Consider the following 21,157-nt stretch of genomic DNA (forward strand, 5'->3'; position numbering starts at 1 on the left):
CATATTTTGTGTTGCTGTTTTTGTTTTGTATTGTTATTATTTCTGTACTGGTATGGACCTTTTCTGTGTCTGAAATAAAGTAAATTCACACTCACATAAAACGTCACACAGCCAGTTGTTTTTTACACCTAAGAGTATGTGCAATATCCTGATCAATATGTGCAATACTACCTCAATAACATACTGCCTTACCCTCTTTGTTTTTTACTATTTATTGTTATTTATCACCAGTTGAGTCTCACGTCGTGTTTTTATTTATTTATGACATCTGTTGTGCCCGTCTTGTCGTAACATTTGTTTATTCTTGTCTTTGTGTTTTTTTTTTGTTTGTTTGTTTGTTTTTTTTTATTAAAAAGATGCACCCTTAGTTGTGGCACCTCCAATTTCGTTGTATAGGTCGCTGTACAATGACAACAAAGGCTATCTGATCTTATCTTAACCGTGTAAACACTGACATGAGAGGGATTTGATGTGGACTGAAACTCTCAAAAATGTTTTTCAAAGGTGTAAATCTGATCAAAACAGACTGAGCTGAGTCTGAGGTGACGGGCGGGAGGCAGGAGGGAGGAGGGAGGAGGCAGGAGGGAGGGAGGAGGAAGGAGCCCACCCTCCTGCCCACAGACCGGACAGACTTTGCTCAGGAAGCTCAGTGGCGGAGGTCAGGAGGTCAGGAGGTCAGGAGACGCTCTGAAGTCTGAAGCTGCTGCGATAAGACGAGGAGGAAACCTGATTCCCACCTGAGCAAAGTCTGACGAGCTGCAGCCCTCACCTGCACAGGTGGAAGGACGCAGGACGTGGAGGAGTTTTATCATCAGATTCTATTTTTAGTTTCATTTCCTTGTTGTGCAGTCCAGTTTAGTTTCCACGGCGGATTTGCTCATTTCAGTTTCTATTTGTTAAAAATGTTGAGTTTTAGTCCACTTTTTATTAGTTTCTTATGAAAAAAATCACATGTGAAATAAACCAGATGTGATTTCATGATTTCACGTGATTTTCATGTTGGTTTTCCACGTTACTCACATAGGTCCATACTTTTTTTTACACACTTTTACACACATTTACTGCATTGATCTAATGTATATTTGCTCTTTTTTTGTTTGTTTGTTGACATTTTTTGACGTAGATTTTTTTTATGTAATCAAATTTTGAGGTGAGATTCTCCTATAAGCCCCTAGGGGTTTTCTGTATCTCACCTGTACAATCTATTGCTATTTCGTTTTTGCTTTGATTGTGCAAATTGTGCCGAAAAAAAAAAAAAAAAAAATTCATTAAACCTGAAACTACATGTTATCAATTCACATGTGAAAAAGCAAAATGAACAACACATGTTCCAAAGCCACATGTGGTTTATTTTACATGTGATTTTCATGTTGTTGTTCTTTTCACATGTGAAAACTGAAAATCCCGTGTGAAAAGTTAAAGTTCCTACGTGACTGTACTTTCTTTGCACATGTAAAAATCTCAGTTTAACATGTGAATATTGCCAGTCATATGACAAAATGTTAAATTCGCATGTGAAATTCAAATTTTCACATGCGAACAGGCATATTTCACATGTGACATTTTCATAAGGGGAGTTGGTTTTTATTTTAATATCGGGGGCGAGACTGAAGAAGTTCAGAACAGGCATGATGATCCCAACACAAACACTTTGTCAATCAATAAACAATAAATAAACATCAGCACAATCATCACACACTTGAGTACTACTATTGACTGTTTTTTTTTTTAGTTAGTTTAGTTTTCTAGTTTTTATTTTTACTCCAGTTAACTAAAACGATTTTTTTTACCCACACCTTCTTTCAGCTGTAGTTAACCATAATAACCTCAGCACACAGACACACAGAGGATCCCAGTCATCAGCTGCTTCTTTATTCTCAATTCTGCTGCACTGTCATTTAGAAAATATAAAATATCTCTGGAGAGGAAAAAGAAGACGTTTGGTTTCAGTTTGTGGTACAGAAGACAGGAGAAAAATCAATCTAACCCTCCGTTTATGGCACCAAGAGCAATTTTTTTTTTTTTTGTTAATGATCACGACCCTGCCTTGGGTTTTGAATGTCAGCTCACAGCGGCATGAACCCACAGCAGGTTTATCCAGATAAAAGCTTGGTTTGACTGATATTAAGTCAATATTGACTTTTTATAACTGATCAGGTACCAGTCGGTCACTATGATACAGAAAAACAGCCTGCACAGCCTCATAAGATTTGGACTTCTGAGTGAAATTTTATTTTATTGTTCAACAGTCATTTTGTAAATTATTTTTTAAAAATTAAAGTGTCCCATTATTCTCCAAAAGCTGCTTCAGATTATTTTCCCCCTCCAGTGAGAGAAAAACTCAGAGTATGTCGGGCATAAAAAAGGCAAATATTAAGATACAGAATACAGATAAAAAAAAAAATAAAAAAAAAATCAGCTATTGGCAGCTTCAGTCTCAAAATATGATCAAAATATCAGCAGTGACCCTCCAAACACAAACACTGTGGCACCCGCAATTCAAACCTGCTTTATCAAGGAACAAACAGATGTCTGGAAAACGTCCTGCTTTTCCTTGTAATATGTGTGTGTGTGTGAGTCGCTGCTGCTGGCTGTGTGTGTGTGTGCAGGAACTAAATCACATTATGCAGTGAAAATGCAGATGGAGCAGAAGTGACACATGATCACAGTCACATGAAATGACCAAACCCCCACATGAAAGACCGATCTGTTCTGGACCCAAACCTGAAGCAGATTTTAAAGACCAGACCCTCAGCTGCTGTGCGCGCGCGCGCACACACACACACACACACACACACACACACACACACACACACACACACACACACACACACACACACGCCTCACTGGCATTTTGAATATTAAGCTGATTGTCCCACCACAGCGCCACATCATGTCAAAACACCCTGAAGTTCACGCTCAAATTTGGTGAACACAAACAAACACACACACACTCAAAAACTTTGTTTTTTCACCGCCGGGCTGATTTGCACCCATTTGGGAGGACGTTACAGTCCTGCTGACTGGTTTTATTGTGAAATATTTTGATTTTGAAACACTCTAGCTGTGTCCCAATTCAGGGTCTGCATCCTTCGAAGTCCGGGTCCTCCGAAGGCACTTCGGACGACGCATCCTCCGTTCCCGTTCCCATGACAACAAACTCAGGAGACAGAAAGATAACGTTTCTTTCCGTCAGACAAGACAGAACAGTAAAGAAAGGGGTTTTGGCTTAAAATATATGGCGTTGGATGTTCAAATGAGTCAAAACTGAATATTTTATAATAGTGAAATCTGAATTTAGATGCCGCCGTGGCCATTTCAGTTCACTTTTTTAGACTGAGCAGCAGCACGCAGAGCATCTTGGGATACGGGAGCCCGAGAAGGATAGTCGCGGTGCAGCCTCCGAATCGGCCACCAGCGGCTGAAAAGGAGGACGCATTTGAAGTGCGAATTTGAATGATCCTTGGACTTTGGATGAATTGGGACAGGCCTTCGAGCAGTGTTGTGACGTAACTGGCCTTCAAATGCCGACTTCGAAGGATGCAGACCCTGAACTGGGACACAGCTTCTGACAGTCGACTGAACATGAGACTGATGGGGATTCTCTCCCTGTGTGTGAAACAGGCCGACGTCTCCAGAGTCAGAAAACCAACATTTGACTGGAAGAGACTTGACTTTGACTGGAGTTTTTAGAGAGTCAGTACCAACGATGTCAGACTGGAGTCATCAACAGTCAATAATCCCTGCTGATGTTCGGTATCTGTGTGTTCAATCCTACAGAAACTCTGGCATACACTTCTGCCTTTAAAAATAATAGCTGATTTCCAGATGAGTGCAGAATGCATATGCCGACCTCCAGCGTGCCTCTGGAGCAGGAACACACCTGTCAGGTTGTCTAATATTTTAAAAACCCGGCTGGTGGGTTTAGGATTCGACCAATCAGATTACCAAAAAATCTCCATCTCAGCGAGTCAATCCGTCTCACCTTTCAGGGTTCAAATCCTGTTTTTCTTCATCAAGGTCTAAAATCTGCCAGTGGGAGGAAAGATAATCCCACTTGTTTCCAGAATTATTCTTGAATCCAGAGTCATTTTCTTGACCCGAGTGGCTGATCGGCCTCATTCTGCCTCGATTTAACACATTTAGACTCACTCCCAGAGAGAAAATACTGAAATAAATGAATCTGCATTTAAAACAAGTCAGATTATCTCATCCTTGTGGCAGATTTTAGACCTCGTTTGAAGAAAAACAAGACTTGAACATCTGAATATGACACTAAATGATTTGTTGATATGAAGAGCTTCTCGGTTTTGAAAAAAAAAAAAGCAAAAGGCAACTTTCTGCTGAAGTACTTTTCTGTTTCAAAGGACACTTTCACAGCCTGGATTTTCTAGATTTGAGAGAATTATGGATTAACATCATAGACCAACATACATATAGAAGAATACACACAGTATGTTTCCAAGGCTCATCAACTTGTTTCCAGACATTTTTTTGTCATTTTCTTGATCGTGGTGATCGGCCTTATTCTTGCCTTCTTTCAACACATTTATATTATTCTGCCTTAAGAAAAACTCAATTTTTAAGAGTAAATAAATTGTAAGCATTGAGATTGTTTTTATAGTGCATCAGATATTCAAAAAAAAAAAAAAAACTCATTATCGACCAAACACAGAAATAAAACAGTCCCACATTTGGAGTTTGATGCGTTCAAAAAGCTCAGATTCTTCAAGAGGAAATGCGAACAAATCCAAATGTAGCTGGTCAAATAACAAACACATGTATATATATATATATATATTTATGTATATACGTATATAACTGGGAATGTATTCTAACAGTTTGGCCTCTGTGAGCTTGACGGGAGGCACGGGGGCTGTGGTGGATCCGGCGGAGCTCAGGCTGGTTCCTGAACGCCTTTAAGGCTTCGGCGAACAGTTTGTGTGTCTCCGTCCGACGCGGGAGAGCGAGAGGAAACAGGCCAGATGGTGCGGCAAACAGGAAACCAGCCGAGTGCAGGAAGAGAGACGGAGTCACTCAGAGGACAGACGCCTCTCAGACTGAGAAACCGCACCGGCGCTCTATACTGTCCCCGGATAAACTTAGACACACACACACACACACAAACACTCTCTGAAACACACACACACACACAGAGTCTCAAGTGCGGTGAACGATGCTGTCGATGCTCTCCTGGATGTCGGCCATCTTCTTCAGCACCTGGTTCACTTTGGCTTCATCGAACTCCAGACACACAAACTCAGACTCCTGCAGGAGAACGAAAAAAAAAAAAAAACCATGAGGAGAAGCGAGACAAGACATCACTTTACATCTGAGATGACAGTTTGTTATTCACTGTGACTTCATGAGAGAGCAGGTTGGAGTCCAGGAATCCACTGTGTTCAGTTTAGTGGCTGATTTATCAAAACATATGCAAATGAAGTCAGTCACAGAAACTGAACGGGCAGAGCTGGCTTTGGCCTTTGTGCACATTCGGTTGAGATGTTTCGTTGAAATGCCCGTCTACTGATCCTGGGCTGTTGGATTTCTGCTCTCCAGTCGACACCTTTAAGGCGAGCTCGACACTTCGACCCAGATAAACTCCCGTCTTTGAGTCTCGGTGTTGCTTAGTAACCAAGCCCTGATGCTGTCGTCTTATCTTTCCCCAACAGAGCGTTTCACCACGATTACGTGAACTTGCAACTTCTCTGTCATCATGTCACTTCTGCTATTATATATCAACAGTTTCAAAGATGATCAGATTAAGTATTAAGGCTGCTTTAGTCTGCCGCGAGAGCGAGTCATGCCGTGTTCAGACCGAATGCAATGGGAATTTTTGCATCATGGTGAATACAGCCGCAAATTTTTCACACGAGTTGAAAATTTTAAATTCACGTGAAAACACGAGACGCGTCTTTGCACTGACGTTGCGTGTAATTTCACCGCGTGAAAATCTCGCCTTGCGTTTGATCTTGAACACACAGCTGGACTAAGAGTCTTGTTAGCAGCGGGTGACATAAACAATCTGCCCTTCACAAACTGTTCGTAAAAATCAAAGGAAAAATGTACAAAGTTTTTGTGATAATCAGAGACTGTGGCAAATTGGCTCTTGTGGATTCAATGAGCCACATTTGATTCCTGTGTGATGATGTTGGCCCCCATAGCAGCCATTTCACTGCAGGCCGAGACTTTTGTCAAACTGGACGTCGCTGGAGAACATGACCTCTAGTGACCTCTAGGAGAATCACAGCCTCATCAAACTTTACAGACACAAACTAGAGAGCGAGGCCATTCAGAGGAGCTCTGCTTCTCCAGCTGGACTGACAATAAGGGCCAGTTTCAGACACATTTCCACAACACTCACCATCCAATCACCGAAAAATTACAGAAACTTCCACGTCTGATTTTTTTTCATACCAAATCAAAGCATGGATTTTTCTCTGGTGTTCCTCAAGGTCTTAATGTTCTAATGAAGGGATCTTTGACCATTTTTTAAATTCTCAAGTGCTCAAAAATGATTAAATTTTGCACAAAATCTGTGTAACAAATGGTATCAACATAAAAAATTGCTGCAACAACTTCTGACACATAATTGAACCTGGGAATGGCTTCATGTGCTCCTATCATAATGTTCTAGCCCTTATACACACTAAACAAAATAATAATAAAAAATAAAAAAATACACAGGCGCCTACCCAAAACACAATGTTCATTACAGATTTATAACAATAACACAGAGCTGAGCTGCATCTTAAATTAATCTTAAGGTTCACAGCTTTCACATGATGCTCACTTCTATTTGGCTTCTGCTGTTGACCTTTTATTTCCCCCTGAGGATCCACCGCCCTCCTCACTAAAACAGGCATAACAAAGGGCTGCAGTGGTCGGGGTTCAGGCAGCGCTGACATCACTTAGGAGGTCTACGCCCTGCAGCACTGCCCTCAAAACATCTCAGTTTTGACATGTACAACTACTGAACAGTTTTTTTATTTCATCAAGAAGTGATGAAAATTCTTCTCAATAACATTTCTTTTAATCTCATTCTCTGACGTGCCGGATGTGCCTTAAGAGCAAAAAAACCTGCAGCCAAGTTTTGGTTTTGGTTCGGTAAATCAACACTGAGTGATAGGTGAAGGGAGGTGCAGCGCAAAAAAACTCCAGAGCGACGAGTACTTTGCACTAAGGATGCAGATTCAAAAAAAAAAAAAAAAAATTGAGGGGCATGTGGAGAACCACTTTAAGGAAACCACAGACAGAACATATACAGCATGTGGCAGCCGGGCTGGGGCATGCGTCAGTCAGGTGGTGGAAAAAAACACAATCAGCTGTACTATTTCATTTAATATTTGCAGAAATACGAGCCTAGGGCAGAAACAAAGACGCTGTGTAAACACTACCAGGGGTCACGGTGGCTGCAGTTGCCGCTGGTGAAGTTTGCCATAAAAAGAATTCAAACAGGAAAAAGGATTCAAGGAATTTCCTTGATAAAACGAGTTCTTATGTTCTTTAGCTTGAGCCTGTAGACCAACAGCTCCTGTTCTGCTGCTGCATCCACACTGCAGCCACCGACTGGCCATGTATACTTTTATACCAGGCAATTACACTTCACCAGACAATTAGACTTTTAAAAAGGCAGTTAGACTTTAAACCAGCCACTCAGACTTTAAAAGCAATTAGACTTTAACCAGTCAATTAAACTTTTAAAAAGACAATTAGACTTTTAAAGTCGTCAATTAGACTTGTAATAAGCCAATTAGACTTTTAACCAGCCAATTAGACTTTTTTAGAAGCCAATTAGACTTTTGCCAGTCTAGTAGACCTAAAAAAAATTAGACCTTTAAACCAGAAACTAAACCAGCCAATAAGATTTTTCAAGCAGTTAATTAGACTTTAAAAACCCAATGAGAGCTTTAAACCAGCCTTTAAAACCCGACTTTTAAGCGGTCAACTTTTAAAAAACAGCCAGTTAGTCTTAATTGGCTGGTTTAAACTCTAAGTGCCTTTGTTTTTGTTTTTGTTTTGTTTTTTTTAAACCAGAAACTTAGCCTGTTACCCCAGAAAATATGACTTTTAAATCAACCAATTCGACCTTCAACTGGTCAGTCAGACTTCAGACTAGCTATCTGGACGAGACTCTCAGACCAACCAAACTTTCAGACTACTTATAAATGCCAGGGAAGGAACACGCTTATACCAAAACCACTGCACAAATTATTTTTATGTAGATTTGTTTTAGACCGGCCGACTAGATTTTAAGGTTTATCACATAGACTTTAGGCTTAGCACACTAGTTTTGTAAACCAGTCCTTAACACTAGATAACTAAATTCTTAGCACAGCCAATTCCTTTTTCAAACTGGCCAATTAGGCAAATTATAAATCTGTTTATCTTCTGTGACGACTTGTAGTTGCCAGAGAAGCTACAGGTAGAACAGGCTCCCACCACACCTGCAGAAAAAATGTACCAGTGTTTGGCGAGTGTCCATTTCCTGCCCTGTCACTCATTGTCATGGGGCGTCCCGTTCCCTCCACGTGGGCTGCTGCCCTGCATTGTGTTCATTACGCGCCACTTAAAAATGAATGAAGTTTGATTCAGGCATGACATGAGACTCTGCCATCTGTCCTCGGCTTTGTTTCCTGCAATTGTTCCCAAGAATGGACGTCTCTGCGCGATGATCCCTCTCCTGGTTGCCATGGATACAGCGATCATCTCTTTCAACCGTCTATTGTTTGGCCGGAGGAGCATCTCTTGGCGCCGAGAAGGAGCACATCTCGTTTTTTTTTTTTACACTTCACATTTCAGCCGTGGAGCTGATGCCCTCGTGGTGAGTGCAGCGGAGAGATAAGCTCCAGTTCCTGCATCGCCAACATGACAATCAGTTTCAAACAATGCACTCGGGCCTTAGAAGTAAAAGACATTTCTGTTTGCCTGTTATGGTCATGTATAATAGAGAGGTGCTGGGTGGAGAAATTGGAGTAGAGCTTGTTTGAAACATAACCCAGTCAGAAGTAGAAGTGGGTCTCGGCAGAAGTGCTTATCACACTGCAAACGCTTCCCTCAGTTATCTTAACCTTGGGTGAACAGTTGCACAACGGATGCCTTAATCTGTTTTGGCACAGACATTTAAGGTTTCAAGTTTATTTTGAGCCCAAAAAAAATCACTATTTACAGTTTCAAAGGGCTTTATCACTTTATCATCATCCTGCATTAGTGGGAGTAAATTAAAATTTCAACTGATAAAACTTTAACAAATCCTCTCATCTACCTGTCCCTTTGAATAAAACTGGGGTATCTCTCCCAGTTGGTTTACACTTGTGGATGATCCGTCGCTGCACTAGGAAATACATCAAATCAGGAAAGTAGGGGTCCAATTCATGGGGTCTGTAATGTCAGTGGTAATCAAACTAGTCAGGTCCAGGGATGCAACACACAGCACTGCTCACCTATGTTTGTTTGTTTTTTTCTTTTAGATGTACTTTTTGACATTTTTGCCAATAACAATGACAAACTGTACTCATTGTGCCTTTGAGCAGATCAAATCTGTTCTGTTCTGCAGGCACAGAGAGATGTTTTGCTCATGTTATTTACCAAGGGAAGGGTTTTCCTCAGTGTACAAGCTCTATTTCTTCAAACCCTCTGCTTCATATCCACACACACACACACACACACACACACACACACACACACACACTCACACACACTCTCACCTGAGAGCCGGGCTGCTTAAGGACACCTTGAAGGAGCTGTTGAAGGGGGTGTTACATATTCACTCTGTACGCCCACGTCGCCAGCCTTTGGGCTACAATGGGCTATAATTAGTTTTGAATACATCTGACTAATAATAGCGTATAGCGTGTGGCGGTATAGCACAATACAGCACGTTAAGGGCGTTCTGCTCTAGTCTGCTGACCTGCTTCTCGGTGCCAGGGGACCTGCAGACTGGTTCAGATGTGGAAAATGGAAGATGAACCCCACCCCCACCTCCCCTCCATTAGCAGAGAACAGGGACACATCAGACTCCTGAGGGACGAGCCGACATGAACGTCAGCAGGACCAGACGCACCGACGACAAAGACACTTTCAGCGCAAAAACCCCAAAGTTCACCAACAACCTTCAGTATCTGATCTGCCAGTTAAAACTTGGAGCTTCAAACGGTGACGGGGCCGCTTGCTCAAGCTGCTGGTAAAGGAGACAAACCTACCAGCCACAACATATATTAAAAGGACCATGCCGCTGATTTTTGCACGTTTAGTGTGATGTCTACGAAATGTGTAAACTTCATGATCCTGCTGATCTCGTGGGATTTCAGAGCTGCCACATCATTCCTCCTCCCTCTCCTCCAGCTGTTGGTTTCCATTCATTCCACTACGATATGAACATGAACTTTCAGAGCCTTCACACTTTCTTCACATCAGCGGGATAAAGTCCTCCACATGAGTTTTCCTAAAAGCAGCAGCACTGTTGGGTTATGACTTTTTGGAACTGGGTGGAGTTGAAAAGTTCCTTCCCCGGTGGAAACGTTTTGCTCTCCACAGCCAATTATCAGCTGTGTGGTTTTTGAATGTGGAGGACTTCGTTCGCCGCACAAGCAGAACGTTATCAGGCGGCTGCTTCAACCAAAAATTCACATTTGGAAATGGAGGGATTTCGATTTGCAAAATGGTTTAAGGGAATTTGCAAAACTGTAGTAGACGGGCCAAAAATTCAAAATAACTGTTGTGGTCCTTTGAGTGAACTTTGAGTGAGCAAGGTTTTGCAAAAAAAAAAAAAAAAAGAGCTCAGGATCTAATTTCTGGTTTCAAGTGTCAATAACAAAATCCAAACCAGCCACAAAAAACAGTAAGAACAGGCTCTATCATTCTCCTTTCTGCGACTATTGTGCAGAGACAACACCCACCAGGCCCTTTTCTTTCTCCCTGAATAGTCGTAGGTTTCCTTTTACAGAGGGGATTTGTCAAAGCTGACTCTCCGTTGCAGAAAGAGGTCTCGGTGTGACTGCACAGGCGATCTAACAGGCCAAGTTAACAGAGCAGCAGGAAGGACGGACAGTCTGACACACACATCACCACGCCAAAGCTCAACGCGGTCAAGACCTGCTGCCAGGCTTCCACCAACTCCAACAGTTTGTGGACGAATCTCACCAAGACACCGAAAATTACTCTGGTGCAAACTGTGTGAATACATATTGGCTGAGGAGACTGAGGAGGACGAATAATTAATCATAAATAATTGCTTAAAAAAACAACAACTTTTAATGCATTAACTCTTTTTCAAAAACAGCAGTAACCACCTCAAGGGGGCGTAAAAACTGCTTTGCGAAACTGAAGGTAGCTTTTTCGAATTTTGCTGTTTTCATCAACTGTTTTTAACCCTTTCATGCATGAACTTATACTGTTTATATTTATATAGGCTATTTATATTTATTTATATATACTGTTTATACTTGTATATTTTATATTTTATATTAACACTTCTCTTTTTTTTTTTTTAACCTTGCTTTATTTATTTATTTAGGCTTATACCGGGACCTGAGTCCTAATTTCGTACCACTAACGTGTAAATGTGAGCTGGTATGACAATAAAGTTCCTTGAATCCTTGAATCCTTGAACTATGAAAGCCTGAGTCCAGATTTTTCTCTTATGTGTTTTTACTCTTCTTAGGGCATGAACACTTTTGTGAGTCTCCATACTTCTTTAAGGATGCAGGACTGGTATTACCATGTCATGATACTAGTATTAATATGTTTTCAGCAACAAGAACTGACAGTCTCTGCATAAACCTCAATGGAGGGGAGCAGCAGAGAGCATTCTAACAGCTGATATGCAATTCCACCATAGAAACCATTGCATTTAGGAGAAAATGACTTTAAACAGCTGTCCACTGTAGTGACTGCTATGCGCCAAAGGTTTAAATCAATAACTCAAAATGTGAGTAAAAATACGCCGATGGAAACACGCGTTGTTAGCTGGAGAGCTTCCACGGACGTCAAGCATCGCCTCCTCGGAGCCGAACCACAGAAGATCAACAAGACTCTCATCAGTGAAGTGACAATAATGATTTCCACGGTCTGCTCCAAACACTCGGCGTCTGGTGGTTCTTCACTGCCGCACAGGAAGTGATGCGGTTTCTGGTTTGTTTGGACGAAGCAGAAGAAGAAGAGGAGGAAGAACTGGGTGGAGAGCACGAGCAAAGAGAAGGGCGGCTCCTGCAGAAACACTCAAACTTCAAGCATTAAAAAGAAAAGACAGGCATCAAGTCACCCGGTAATCTAAACTTCAAAATATTACAAACTCTAATTCGCCTTTTAGCATTTAGCTTTTCCACATGAAGTTGTGGTCGTACTCGGGAACAGAGAAATGTTGATCACGGCTGATTTAACAAGCCGGCCGTGCGCCTTCAGCTGGAGGAGATCTTCACTCCGGGTCTCTGAGGAGCCGCCGGTCGGAGGAGAAGTGGAGGACGCGGTGACGAGTGGAAAAGTAGGCCGCGCTCCTCTTCTTCGTTAGATTATTACACCGTCTGAAAGGAGCCCGGGAGCTACGCTGAAACAGGGACGGCGACTTCAGAATCAAACCCGGAGGAGCCGAGGAGCAGGAGGCAGAGGAGGAGGAGGTGCAAGGTAGAAGAAGAGGAGGGAAAAAAAGAGAGAGACACGGTAACAGAGGGATGGAGGAGGACGAGGTGAAGGAGGAGCAACAGGAAGAAAAAGAAGAAGATTGGCAGGGAGCTTGTTATAAATGTTTCTTTTCTTTTCTTTTTTTTTCACTAATGTTACAGTAATTCTTTTGATTTTTTTTTTTTTAAATTGCCCTATACTTCAGTGAATCTGCTCAGGCTTCAAAGGGTCAGTTTCATTGCAATTTAATTTACCTGAAATTGTTATAATACACGAAAATTCACCGAGTGGTTATTTTAATTTCATGCTCTAAGTTGTGTAATGAAGAAGAGCAGCGTGGCCTTCTGGGTCACAGCACAAAATGTGGATGAGGCCTAAAACACGGTTCTGCCCGAGAGTCCCAGGAGAACATGGAGGAAACCTGCTCAGCGACAGCAGCACTTCCTCCGCAGACAGGAAGTCCTCCTCTGCTGCTGTGAACTCCGCGGGTTAAAGTCACAGTTCACCCTAAAATCAATAATTGACCCATCAAACATCTTAACCCCAAGATATTCAGCTCTCACAGATCATTTTCACCCACCAAGGTTCATGTAAAAAACATGGACTACATGGAGATGGGTGGAGGTGGCCGAGCTGTGCAGCGCAAGGCATGATGGGTATTTGAGTGTTTATGGTTCTGCGACCCTAAAATGCAGAGGTACGACCAAAATCTTGCAAACTACTAAAATAAGATTTTTTTCCCCCACTTTCTCAAGATAGAAAGAGGAGGATTTTCCTAAATACAAAACAACTAGACGAGACTACAGACTCATAAAAAAATAATTCCTCTCAATCATCACTAGAAGTGTGTGTTGGTTAACGGTTAATTTTTCTCACAGGATGGCAGTGTTACATTTTGGGAGGTCATTTCATGCCGTCACCATCCTAGGAAATGAAAACTCACTGCCGGCGTTCAGCTTAGCCAGGGAGGAGGGGCCAGATTCAAATGTTGTGTTCATAAATCCCTCTCATTCTGCCTTTACATTATTTTTATTGTAAAATCGTGAAAATGAAACGTGCTGTGGGGTTACAGAGATAGCCGGCCTCAGAGCTGGACCCGCCGGATCCCAACAGCTGGCCTCTGCTGTTGCCTTAAAAATGTTTCCCACACACACACACACACACACACACACACACACCGCTTTGCTGGTAGACATTTGATGGATAATCCACTGAACATCTGGGCTCTTTGCATCTGTAGCGATTTCACAACCCAAATAAGGAAAATTTAATTTCCCCTCATTTTTCTGTAGTTAACTGCATTTTGACATTTGGCTTCTTCTATTTTTTTTTTTTTTTTTTAAAGAAAGATAACAATAAACAAACTGGTAAACAATTCTTAAACCAATCGAGCTCTACCTGTGTTGGCACACATGAGAAACAATCTCCATGATCCCTCTGTGCCGTGGGAGTGGACGTCACCGGGCATAAAACAATTTAGAGATAAATAAATGAATGATATGGATTACTGTACTGTGTACCACAACAACACCGCAAAAGATGATTCAACGCTAAGCTAAAAATAAGAGTGGGACCAAAAAGGTTGAACCTCTAAGCCAGAAGAGAAAAAAACAGAAGCGATTTCCAAAACCCTGAACAAGCTGGCAAGCTGCCCTTGAGCAAGGCCCCTTCTCTGAATACCAGTTTAAAAAAAACAAAAACAAAAAAAAACAAAGATAAAGCTGATAATCTCTAGGACAAAATTTATACAGAATATATATTGTCTTTGCTTTATTATTTCCTATTCCTATGTTTTCTATTTTTGTGACAGACTGCAGATGAGTTACATCTAAGCAGCAAAGAAGTGGCCACTTTATCAGCTCCACCTGTATAATCTAATCTAATCTAATCTAATCCAGTCCAGCTGTTGTGCCATAAAGTTTCCCCTCCTGCTGCCTATAATGCTCATCTTGTCTTGTTGTCACGGAAACAGAGGTGTTCATTCACTTCTGTGTTTGGCATTGAGCTCATAGTTAGTGCTGCTGCTGGACTGGACTGCACTTTACTGACAGCTGTTTCCACTATTCTGTCCCCCCTCATGTGTATTAAATAGGGAAGGACAAAAAATCATAAACACCTCTCAGTGTAATGTAGTCCAGTACAAGACCTCTGCAAGCTACAACCTCAGTAATAAACACAGAATTAAATTTACATAAAACTGAACATTACAAACTTTGTTAAAAGGTACAGTTTATGGCAGAGCTGTTGCATTGAGCTGCATTAGACTGGACAAAGGCTGAAGAAAGTGACACTGAGTGGATATGTTTAAAAAAAAAAAAAATTTAAAAAGCTGATTAGCGCTGCAATTAACTAATATTTTCAATGTTGATTTATCTAGTGACTTTTTTTTTTTTTTTCCAATTAATCGATTACTCATTTTGTCTGTAAATATCAAAAATAATGATAAATGGCTGCTAGAAGTTATGACACACTTTATTCAGCCTAATAAACCCCTGTCAAACATGTGGTCTTTAATGTCCACCTTCTTCTTATTCTTCTTTTTTTTTTCCTGGAATCACGGCTGTCGCGCTTTCGGAGAAGAGAAGCTTCCAGTTTTATCAGCTGAAACCAAACTAACGGGCAGAGCCGAGCAGCACAAGACCATTTGGCAGATAACCATCTGTCAACTTGTGAGCTCGTCCTGGACTCGAAAAACTAAGCCGGTGGTAAAATAGTGGAAACATGGCTGACAGGTTCAGGACTGTACCAGCCACCTTACGAATTCAGTCTCATCTTCAGTAAATCAAATCAAATCAAATCCTGTTTTTCTTCAAAAAAAAAAAAAAAAAAAAAAAAAAAAACAGTCGGTGGGATGAGATAATCCCACTTCTTTCCAGCATTTATCAATTTTATTGAATCAAGTGTCATTTTCTTGATCCCAGTGGCTGATCTGCCTCGTTTCAACACATTTATACTTGTTCCCAGAAAAAAAAAATCCTAAAACAAGTGAATCTGCACGGGAAACAAGTGGGATTATCTCATCCTATTGTCAGATTTTGAAGAAAAACAAGATTTACCATCTGAATATGACACTAAATGACTTGCTGATATGAAGATCTTCTCGGTTTGGAAAAAAAAAAAAAATCTATCAAAAGGCAACTGTCTGCCTGACTACTTTTCTGTTCCACAGGACACATACAGTTGAATTATTAATTTTCCGTAACACTTTTACAGCCTGGATTTTCTAGGTTTGAAAGAATTAAGGATTAACTTTGGCCAGCATCTGACGTTCATGTCTTTATTCAACTGCCAAGACTCATTTACAGGCCGATGTATTCCTCACTGAAGTCTGCCCAAGTTTGCGTAAGTCTGATGACTGATTAAACGGCCGGGGTGGATTTTTCCGTGGCGCTCGCTGCTGGACTGACGGTCATTTAAGATCCTGACCTCAGGTGATAATTTCTTAAATGGATTTACATTCTGGAATATTGTTCTCCATATCAGCATGACCCAGAGATTCGCTCCTCTGAGTTTTTATCCTGGTGGAGGGGCTCTGAAACTTTTTTTTTTTTTTTTCAGCTCGGGACCCAGATTGGGTAAATTTAGTCTCCCCGAGGGACGCAGGCTTATTAAAACATACCAGTAATCCGGTCACATCCAGAAACAGGCCTGCTGCCGTACAGCGTTTCATCTCCTGGCTGGTCGTGCCGACATCGTCATGCAATGCGATGCTTCGTGCGGCACGAGCCACCTCGCTACTGTCTCATTTCTCCCCACAGAAAGTGAATGGGGCTGTAAAGTCCACATTAAGGGACAGTATGCTGTAGTGTGTGTGTGTGTTGTCTAGTTCCCTGGGTGTGATGTGAGCCCACATGGTGCTGAAATCTCCTCATTAGCTGCTCCGTTGCTCCCCTGGGCTGCTAATCCACAGCACTGGATTTGAATCTCTCCATTCACTTCCACAGGAAAACAGCTCCCAACGTCACAGTTTCAGTGCATAAAACAACACCAGCAAAGAGGATTACGACCATCAGGTTGTTTCTTGGTGGCGTAAGGTTACTATCCAAAAGTTTCATGCAGACACTACCTGCCGGATCTACTTTCCAATTCAAATAGAAAAATTACAAGAAAAGAGATGTTTAATTTCCTAATAAAATGGGTACCAGGACTTGTTTTTGTGGCATAACCTCCTTTGTTGGTGTTAATTTATGAGCTACAAGTGTCACTGTGAGAGCTGATTTGCTATGGAAGAGAATGAAGAGATATAAATACAGTATTGTTTGCTGTTTTCTTGGTTAGGTCTGACTTGAAAAGAGGCTGGTAATTTCATCAAAGTGTCCTGGTTAACTAAATAAGGCCGGGATGGTGTGCTTATCTCCTGATTCAATATTATCACGATACTTGGGTGCTGATTCGATGTGTATTGTATGTCCAGTTTGACAAAAGTCTCTGCCTGCAGTGAAATGGCTGCTATGGGGGCCAACATCATCACACAGGAATCAAATGTGGCTCCTTGAATCCACAAGAGTCTCAGCTTTCCAGTCAAAGCCAACTGATGCAGCTCCAAGACTGTTTAGGCCCCAGTCTGCACACACACACCATTTTACAACAGGCCACAAGAACACATGTGGACTGCAGGCTTTGGGGCCCAAACTGCATGGGATTAGCAGGAGGTGGGCGTGTCTGCAAAGGGGAGAGCCGTGGCTGCCCAGAGAACCCATTTTCATTCACACATCTGGAGGTCAGAGGTCAAGGGACCCTGCTGGAAACAGACATGGCAGTTTCTCTCTCACCAAAAATTACACTAACCTTGGAGAAAGCAAACAACCAAATTCACAATAAATGATAATATTCAATCTCAATACTTGTAGAATTGTAACACTCAAGTATCATGATAGTATCAAATGAGGAGATAAGCCAATTGTCCCAGCCATAGAAATCATATGACACTTTCAAAATGGGTGAACTATCCCTTTAACATCCTAACTGGCACGTGTCCATACTGTCTGGCCTGGACTCTGATTGGGACTTTGGATGAGTATATCTTACGTTATCGCCCCAAGCCTGGGAGTGAACACTGAACTGACGTCTCACCTGTCCCGCCCGGCCCAGCTCCAGCTCCATGAGGGCCACCGGCCCGCCGTGGCTCGCCGTCCCGCCACGGCTCGCCGCCGTCTGGAGGTCCACCCTCCAGGACAGACCCCTGAGGCCGGGCTCCCAGCGGCTCTGGGCCAGCAGGCTCTCCCTCACCCGGACCCGCTGGCTCTTCCAGAAGCGGGACAAGGCGGCGGCCTGCTCGGCGCTCACCCCCCCACCGCCCTGCTTCCTGGTCTGAGCGGTGAGGAAGGCGTCCAGCTGGCCGTGGTCCATGTCTGCCGTGGCGATGGACTGTGATGTGGAGCAAGAGACGAGGACGATCGTTATTTTCTAAACTGGGGCACACCCAACATATCACTTACACCTGCAAATATCAGCTTATTATTTTCACTGCTTGTCTTTTCTTTTCAAATAATCAAATCGCCTCGTTATTCTGACCAACAGCCAAAACACCCCCACAGGTGTCATGTTTTACCTGTAAGAAGCAGAGAAAAGCAAATCTCAGCAGCTGTGACAGAAAAAGTCTGGCGTCTTTACTTGATAAATGAAACGACTGCTCATTTAGTGCCAGTCAGCACTGTCCCGTTCTGATATGTTGGATATGATGCAGTTTCTTAAATTTAATGTTAATTAATAACTACAATAAATAATACATATTCATTAATCATATTAATAGTTATTGTACAACTGATCAATACAATGGTTGACGATGGGAAGCCCTGCATCACAACTGATTCTAAAAAAAAGTATGTAATCAGATTCCAGGTGTAAGCATAAAAATGTCATTTATTATTTTATATATATATATATATATATATATATATATATATATATATATATATATTTTTTTTTTTTTTTTTTTTTTTTTTTTTAAATCAAGCTGGGCTTCAACAACGCGTTTGAATGTCACATTGTCTAAATGGCGACTTTTCCTTTCACAAATGTGCCATTTTTGCCACAGAAAAAGCACAGACACTGACAATCAACACAGAATATTGACTATAAACATCTTCCATCGACTGAAGATGAACAGGAGAGCAGCCTCTGGTGTTTCTGATGAGTCAGCACTGCACTGACACACCTGGCACACCTGACCTTTGACCTTGTAACTGCCTGTACTGCTGGTGATCTAGGAAGTGGCTCTGATCCTGTAGCTGAAGTCACTGAACAACAGCTAGGCATCTAAAATGTAAACGGTGAAAGGCTTGTTGGTGCTGCCCCCTGTTGACAGCAGCAGAGACTGACAAGACAACACAAAGTGAAGAGGAATCAGCCTCGATATGCAAAGGTTTTCCCTCTAAAGAAGAATGACACTCAAAACTGCATCCACTTGTCATTTTGAAGACCGAGGACGGTCCGGTCAGTTTTTAATTGGGGCTAATCGATATATCATTATCATATCGTTATCCAGACACGAACATGTGCGATGCTAATATCTCAAAAAGCAGCTATAGAAACACAAACACAAACATAAACCAACAGACTTAAAAACAGTTATTATTCCTGAGTCATCAAGCTGTTAAACCAGCAGTAGCCATATGTGCCCTTTTTCCCATGTGCAATAACTTTCTATCTATGTCTGTTCTTACTGTTTTTTTTTTTTTGTTTGTTTGTTTTCATGCTATTTATCTATTGCTTGTAACGTCTTCTCTTACCAAGCAGAGGTGCAGACCCCAAATTTCGCTGTGCAACTTGTACAATGACAACAAAGGCTATTTGATTTGATTTGATCTGATTTGATATGGACAATTATCAAATTTAGGCTTAGGCTTAGGGTCAGCCTAAGACTAAATTGACTGGTCTGCCCTGATCAATAAAATACTCTGTGAAGTTACTGCATTTTCAACATCCAGTTGTTGTTATTATTATGCTGTTTCATGAAGAAGGCTTATGTTTCACTGATGCTGCACTTAACATTTCACATGAGTGTGAACCCATAGTCATATCATATATCATATCAATATCGAGATATCTGGCACAAACTCTTTTGACAGATTTATCAGTTGTTTACATGCTTCAGCCAACATGCTTAACCAATCAAAGCACTTGTAGTGAACAATATTGTTTGTTTACAAGACAGAAATTGGGTTCAAAAACATTTTGAAGTGAATGTGCAGCCCTAGTTATTAGGATATTATGTTTATTATTGTTATGACAGGGGAACAGCATCGTCTGCTAAAAGCATCTCGTCCCAGCATCATGACAGACATTAGTTTCCACAGCTGTACAGGCTGCACGTTAATTACACTGAGATTAAGACGAAGGGAAAGGCTTGTTGATTGTTAATTAGGAGTTAATTAGCTTGTCAGCGTCCCGGCAGCTGCAGCGGCTAGCGTGTGTGCGGACGGACTGACGGGCTTTCCGACCTTCAGCAGCGCCTTCATCTTCTCATGCAGCGCCGTGAACTCGTCCTGGCTCAGCTCGGGGTACAGCTCACTCTTCAGCAGCTCCTCCGTGATTTCCTCGTTGTTGTAATAAACTTTCTGGGCGATTCCGTTCAGCAAACCGCTCAGAGACTTGGTGGCCTCCGCGTCCGCCGCCATGTTGGCCTGCTCTGGTCACGTGATGCGGTGCGAGAGCGAGAGCACGAGCACGAGACTCCACGGTGACGCTGTTGTATAAATCTGTCCGTGTGTGTGTGTGTGTGTGTGTGTGTGTGTGTGTGTGTGTGTGTGTGTGTGTGTGTGTGTGTGTGTGTGTGTGTGTGTGTGTGTGTGTGTGTGTGAGGTTGGGGGGTGAGCCGTCGGTTTAATAAACAAAAGCCGTGAGAGTCTTCTGGCATGACCGAACTACAGTAGACTGAGAATAGAGTCCGCTGATTGGCTAAGCCGCAAACAGAACTACAAGTACGGTGGCTCATAAGGAACAAACCTGGCGAGCAATTAGTCAACTGATCTACAGCTGCGGTTGGTTAATGATAATGGATTTTTTAATTAATGATGTACAACGGCGTATCGGCGGCCACCATAAATAATTTTTATGAGGGAAACTCTTGGAAATGCTGAGATGATAAAGTCACAAATTTACAAGAAAAATAAAAAAGTGAACACTAAGTTTTCGTCTACTATGAAAGTGGGTGAGAAGGAAATCCTAGTGATTTCAGAATCAGAATCAGACTCAGCGTTAATCATGTTTGTTTTTCCTTTTGATCCTGGAAAGCACTTTGTGAGCTTTCTCTGTGAAAAGTGCTATACAAATAAATGCTACTTACTTACTTACTTTATTGTCCAAGTATACATTCACATACAGGGAATCTGACTCCGGCAAAAGAGAAACCAAAAAAAGGGCGATAAAATAAACAAGTAAACAAACCACTATAACAACTATAACAACTATATACAGGATGATAACAACTTTAAACAACTAGATACAGGATTTGAGCCAAGAATCACAATATTCTCACAGCTATAGTTGGTTGATGATAATGCATGAAATTAATAAAAACTCTACAACATTCCAATTG

At 41.8% G+C, this 21,157-nt stretch overlaps 1 protein-coding gene across 1 annotated transcript; it reads right to left on the bottom strand.

The window, feature by feature from the left end:
- Positions 1 to 4,556: 4,556 nt before the first annotated feature.
- commd1 (copper metabolism (Murr1) domain containing 1) lies at positions 4,557 to 20,381 on the bottom strand. Its single transcript, XM_030058129.1, has 3 exons — positions 20,061 to 20,381; positions 17,692 to 17,985; positions 4,557 to 5,268 (listed from the first exon to the last, which is right to left on the bottom strand). Exons 1-3 carry the CDS (start codon positions 20,235 to 20,237, stop codon positions 5,161 to 5,163), a joined length of 579 nt encoding a protein of 192 aa, XP_029913989.1. The 5' UTR covers positions 20,238 to 20,381; the 3' UTR covers positions 4,557 to 5,160.
- Positions 20,382 to 21,157: the final 776 nt, after the last annotated feature.

The sequence above is a fragment of the Myripristis murdjan genome, chromosome 1 (assembly GCF_902150065.1).
Source record: "Myripristis murdjan chromosome 1, fMyrMur1.1, whole genome shotgun sequence".
NCBI classification, from domain to species: domain Eukaryota; kingdom Metazoa; phylum Chordata; class Actinopteri; order Holocentriformes; family Holocentridae; genus Myripristis; species Myripristis murdjan.

Coding starts and splice junctions, on each gene's coding strand:
- commd1 (XM_030058129.1), bottom strand. CDS start 20,237: ATGGCGGCGGACGCGGAGGCCACCAAGTCTCTGAGCGGTTTGCTGAAC. Junction 17,986..20,060: donor AGATGAAGGCGCTGCTGAAG/GTCGGAAAGCCC, acceptor TCCACATCACAG/TCCATCGCCACGGCAGACAT. Junction 5,269..17,691: donor AGCTGGGCCGGGCGGGACAG/GTGAGACGTCAG, acceptor GTTCTCCTGCAG/GAGTCTGAGTTTGTGTGTCT.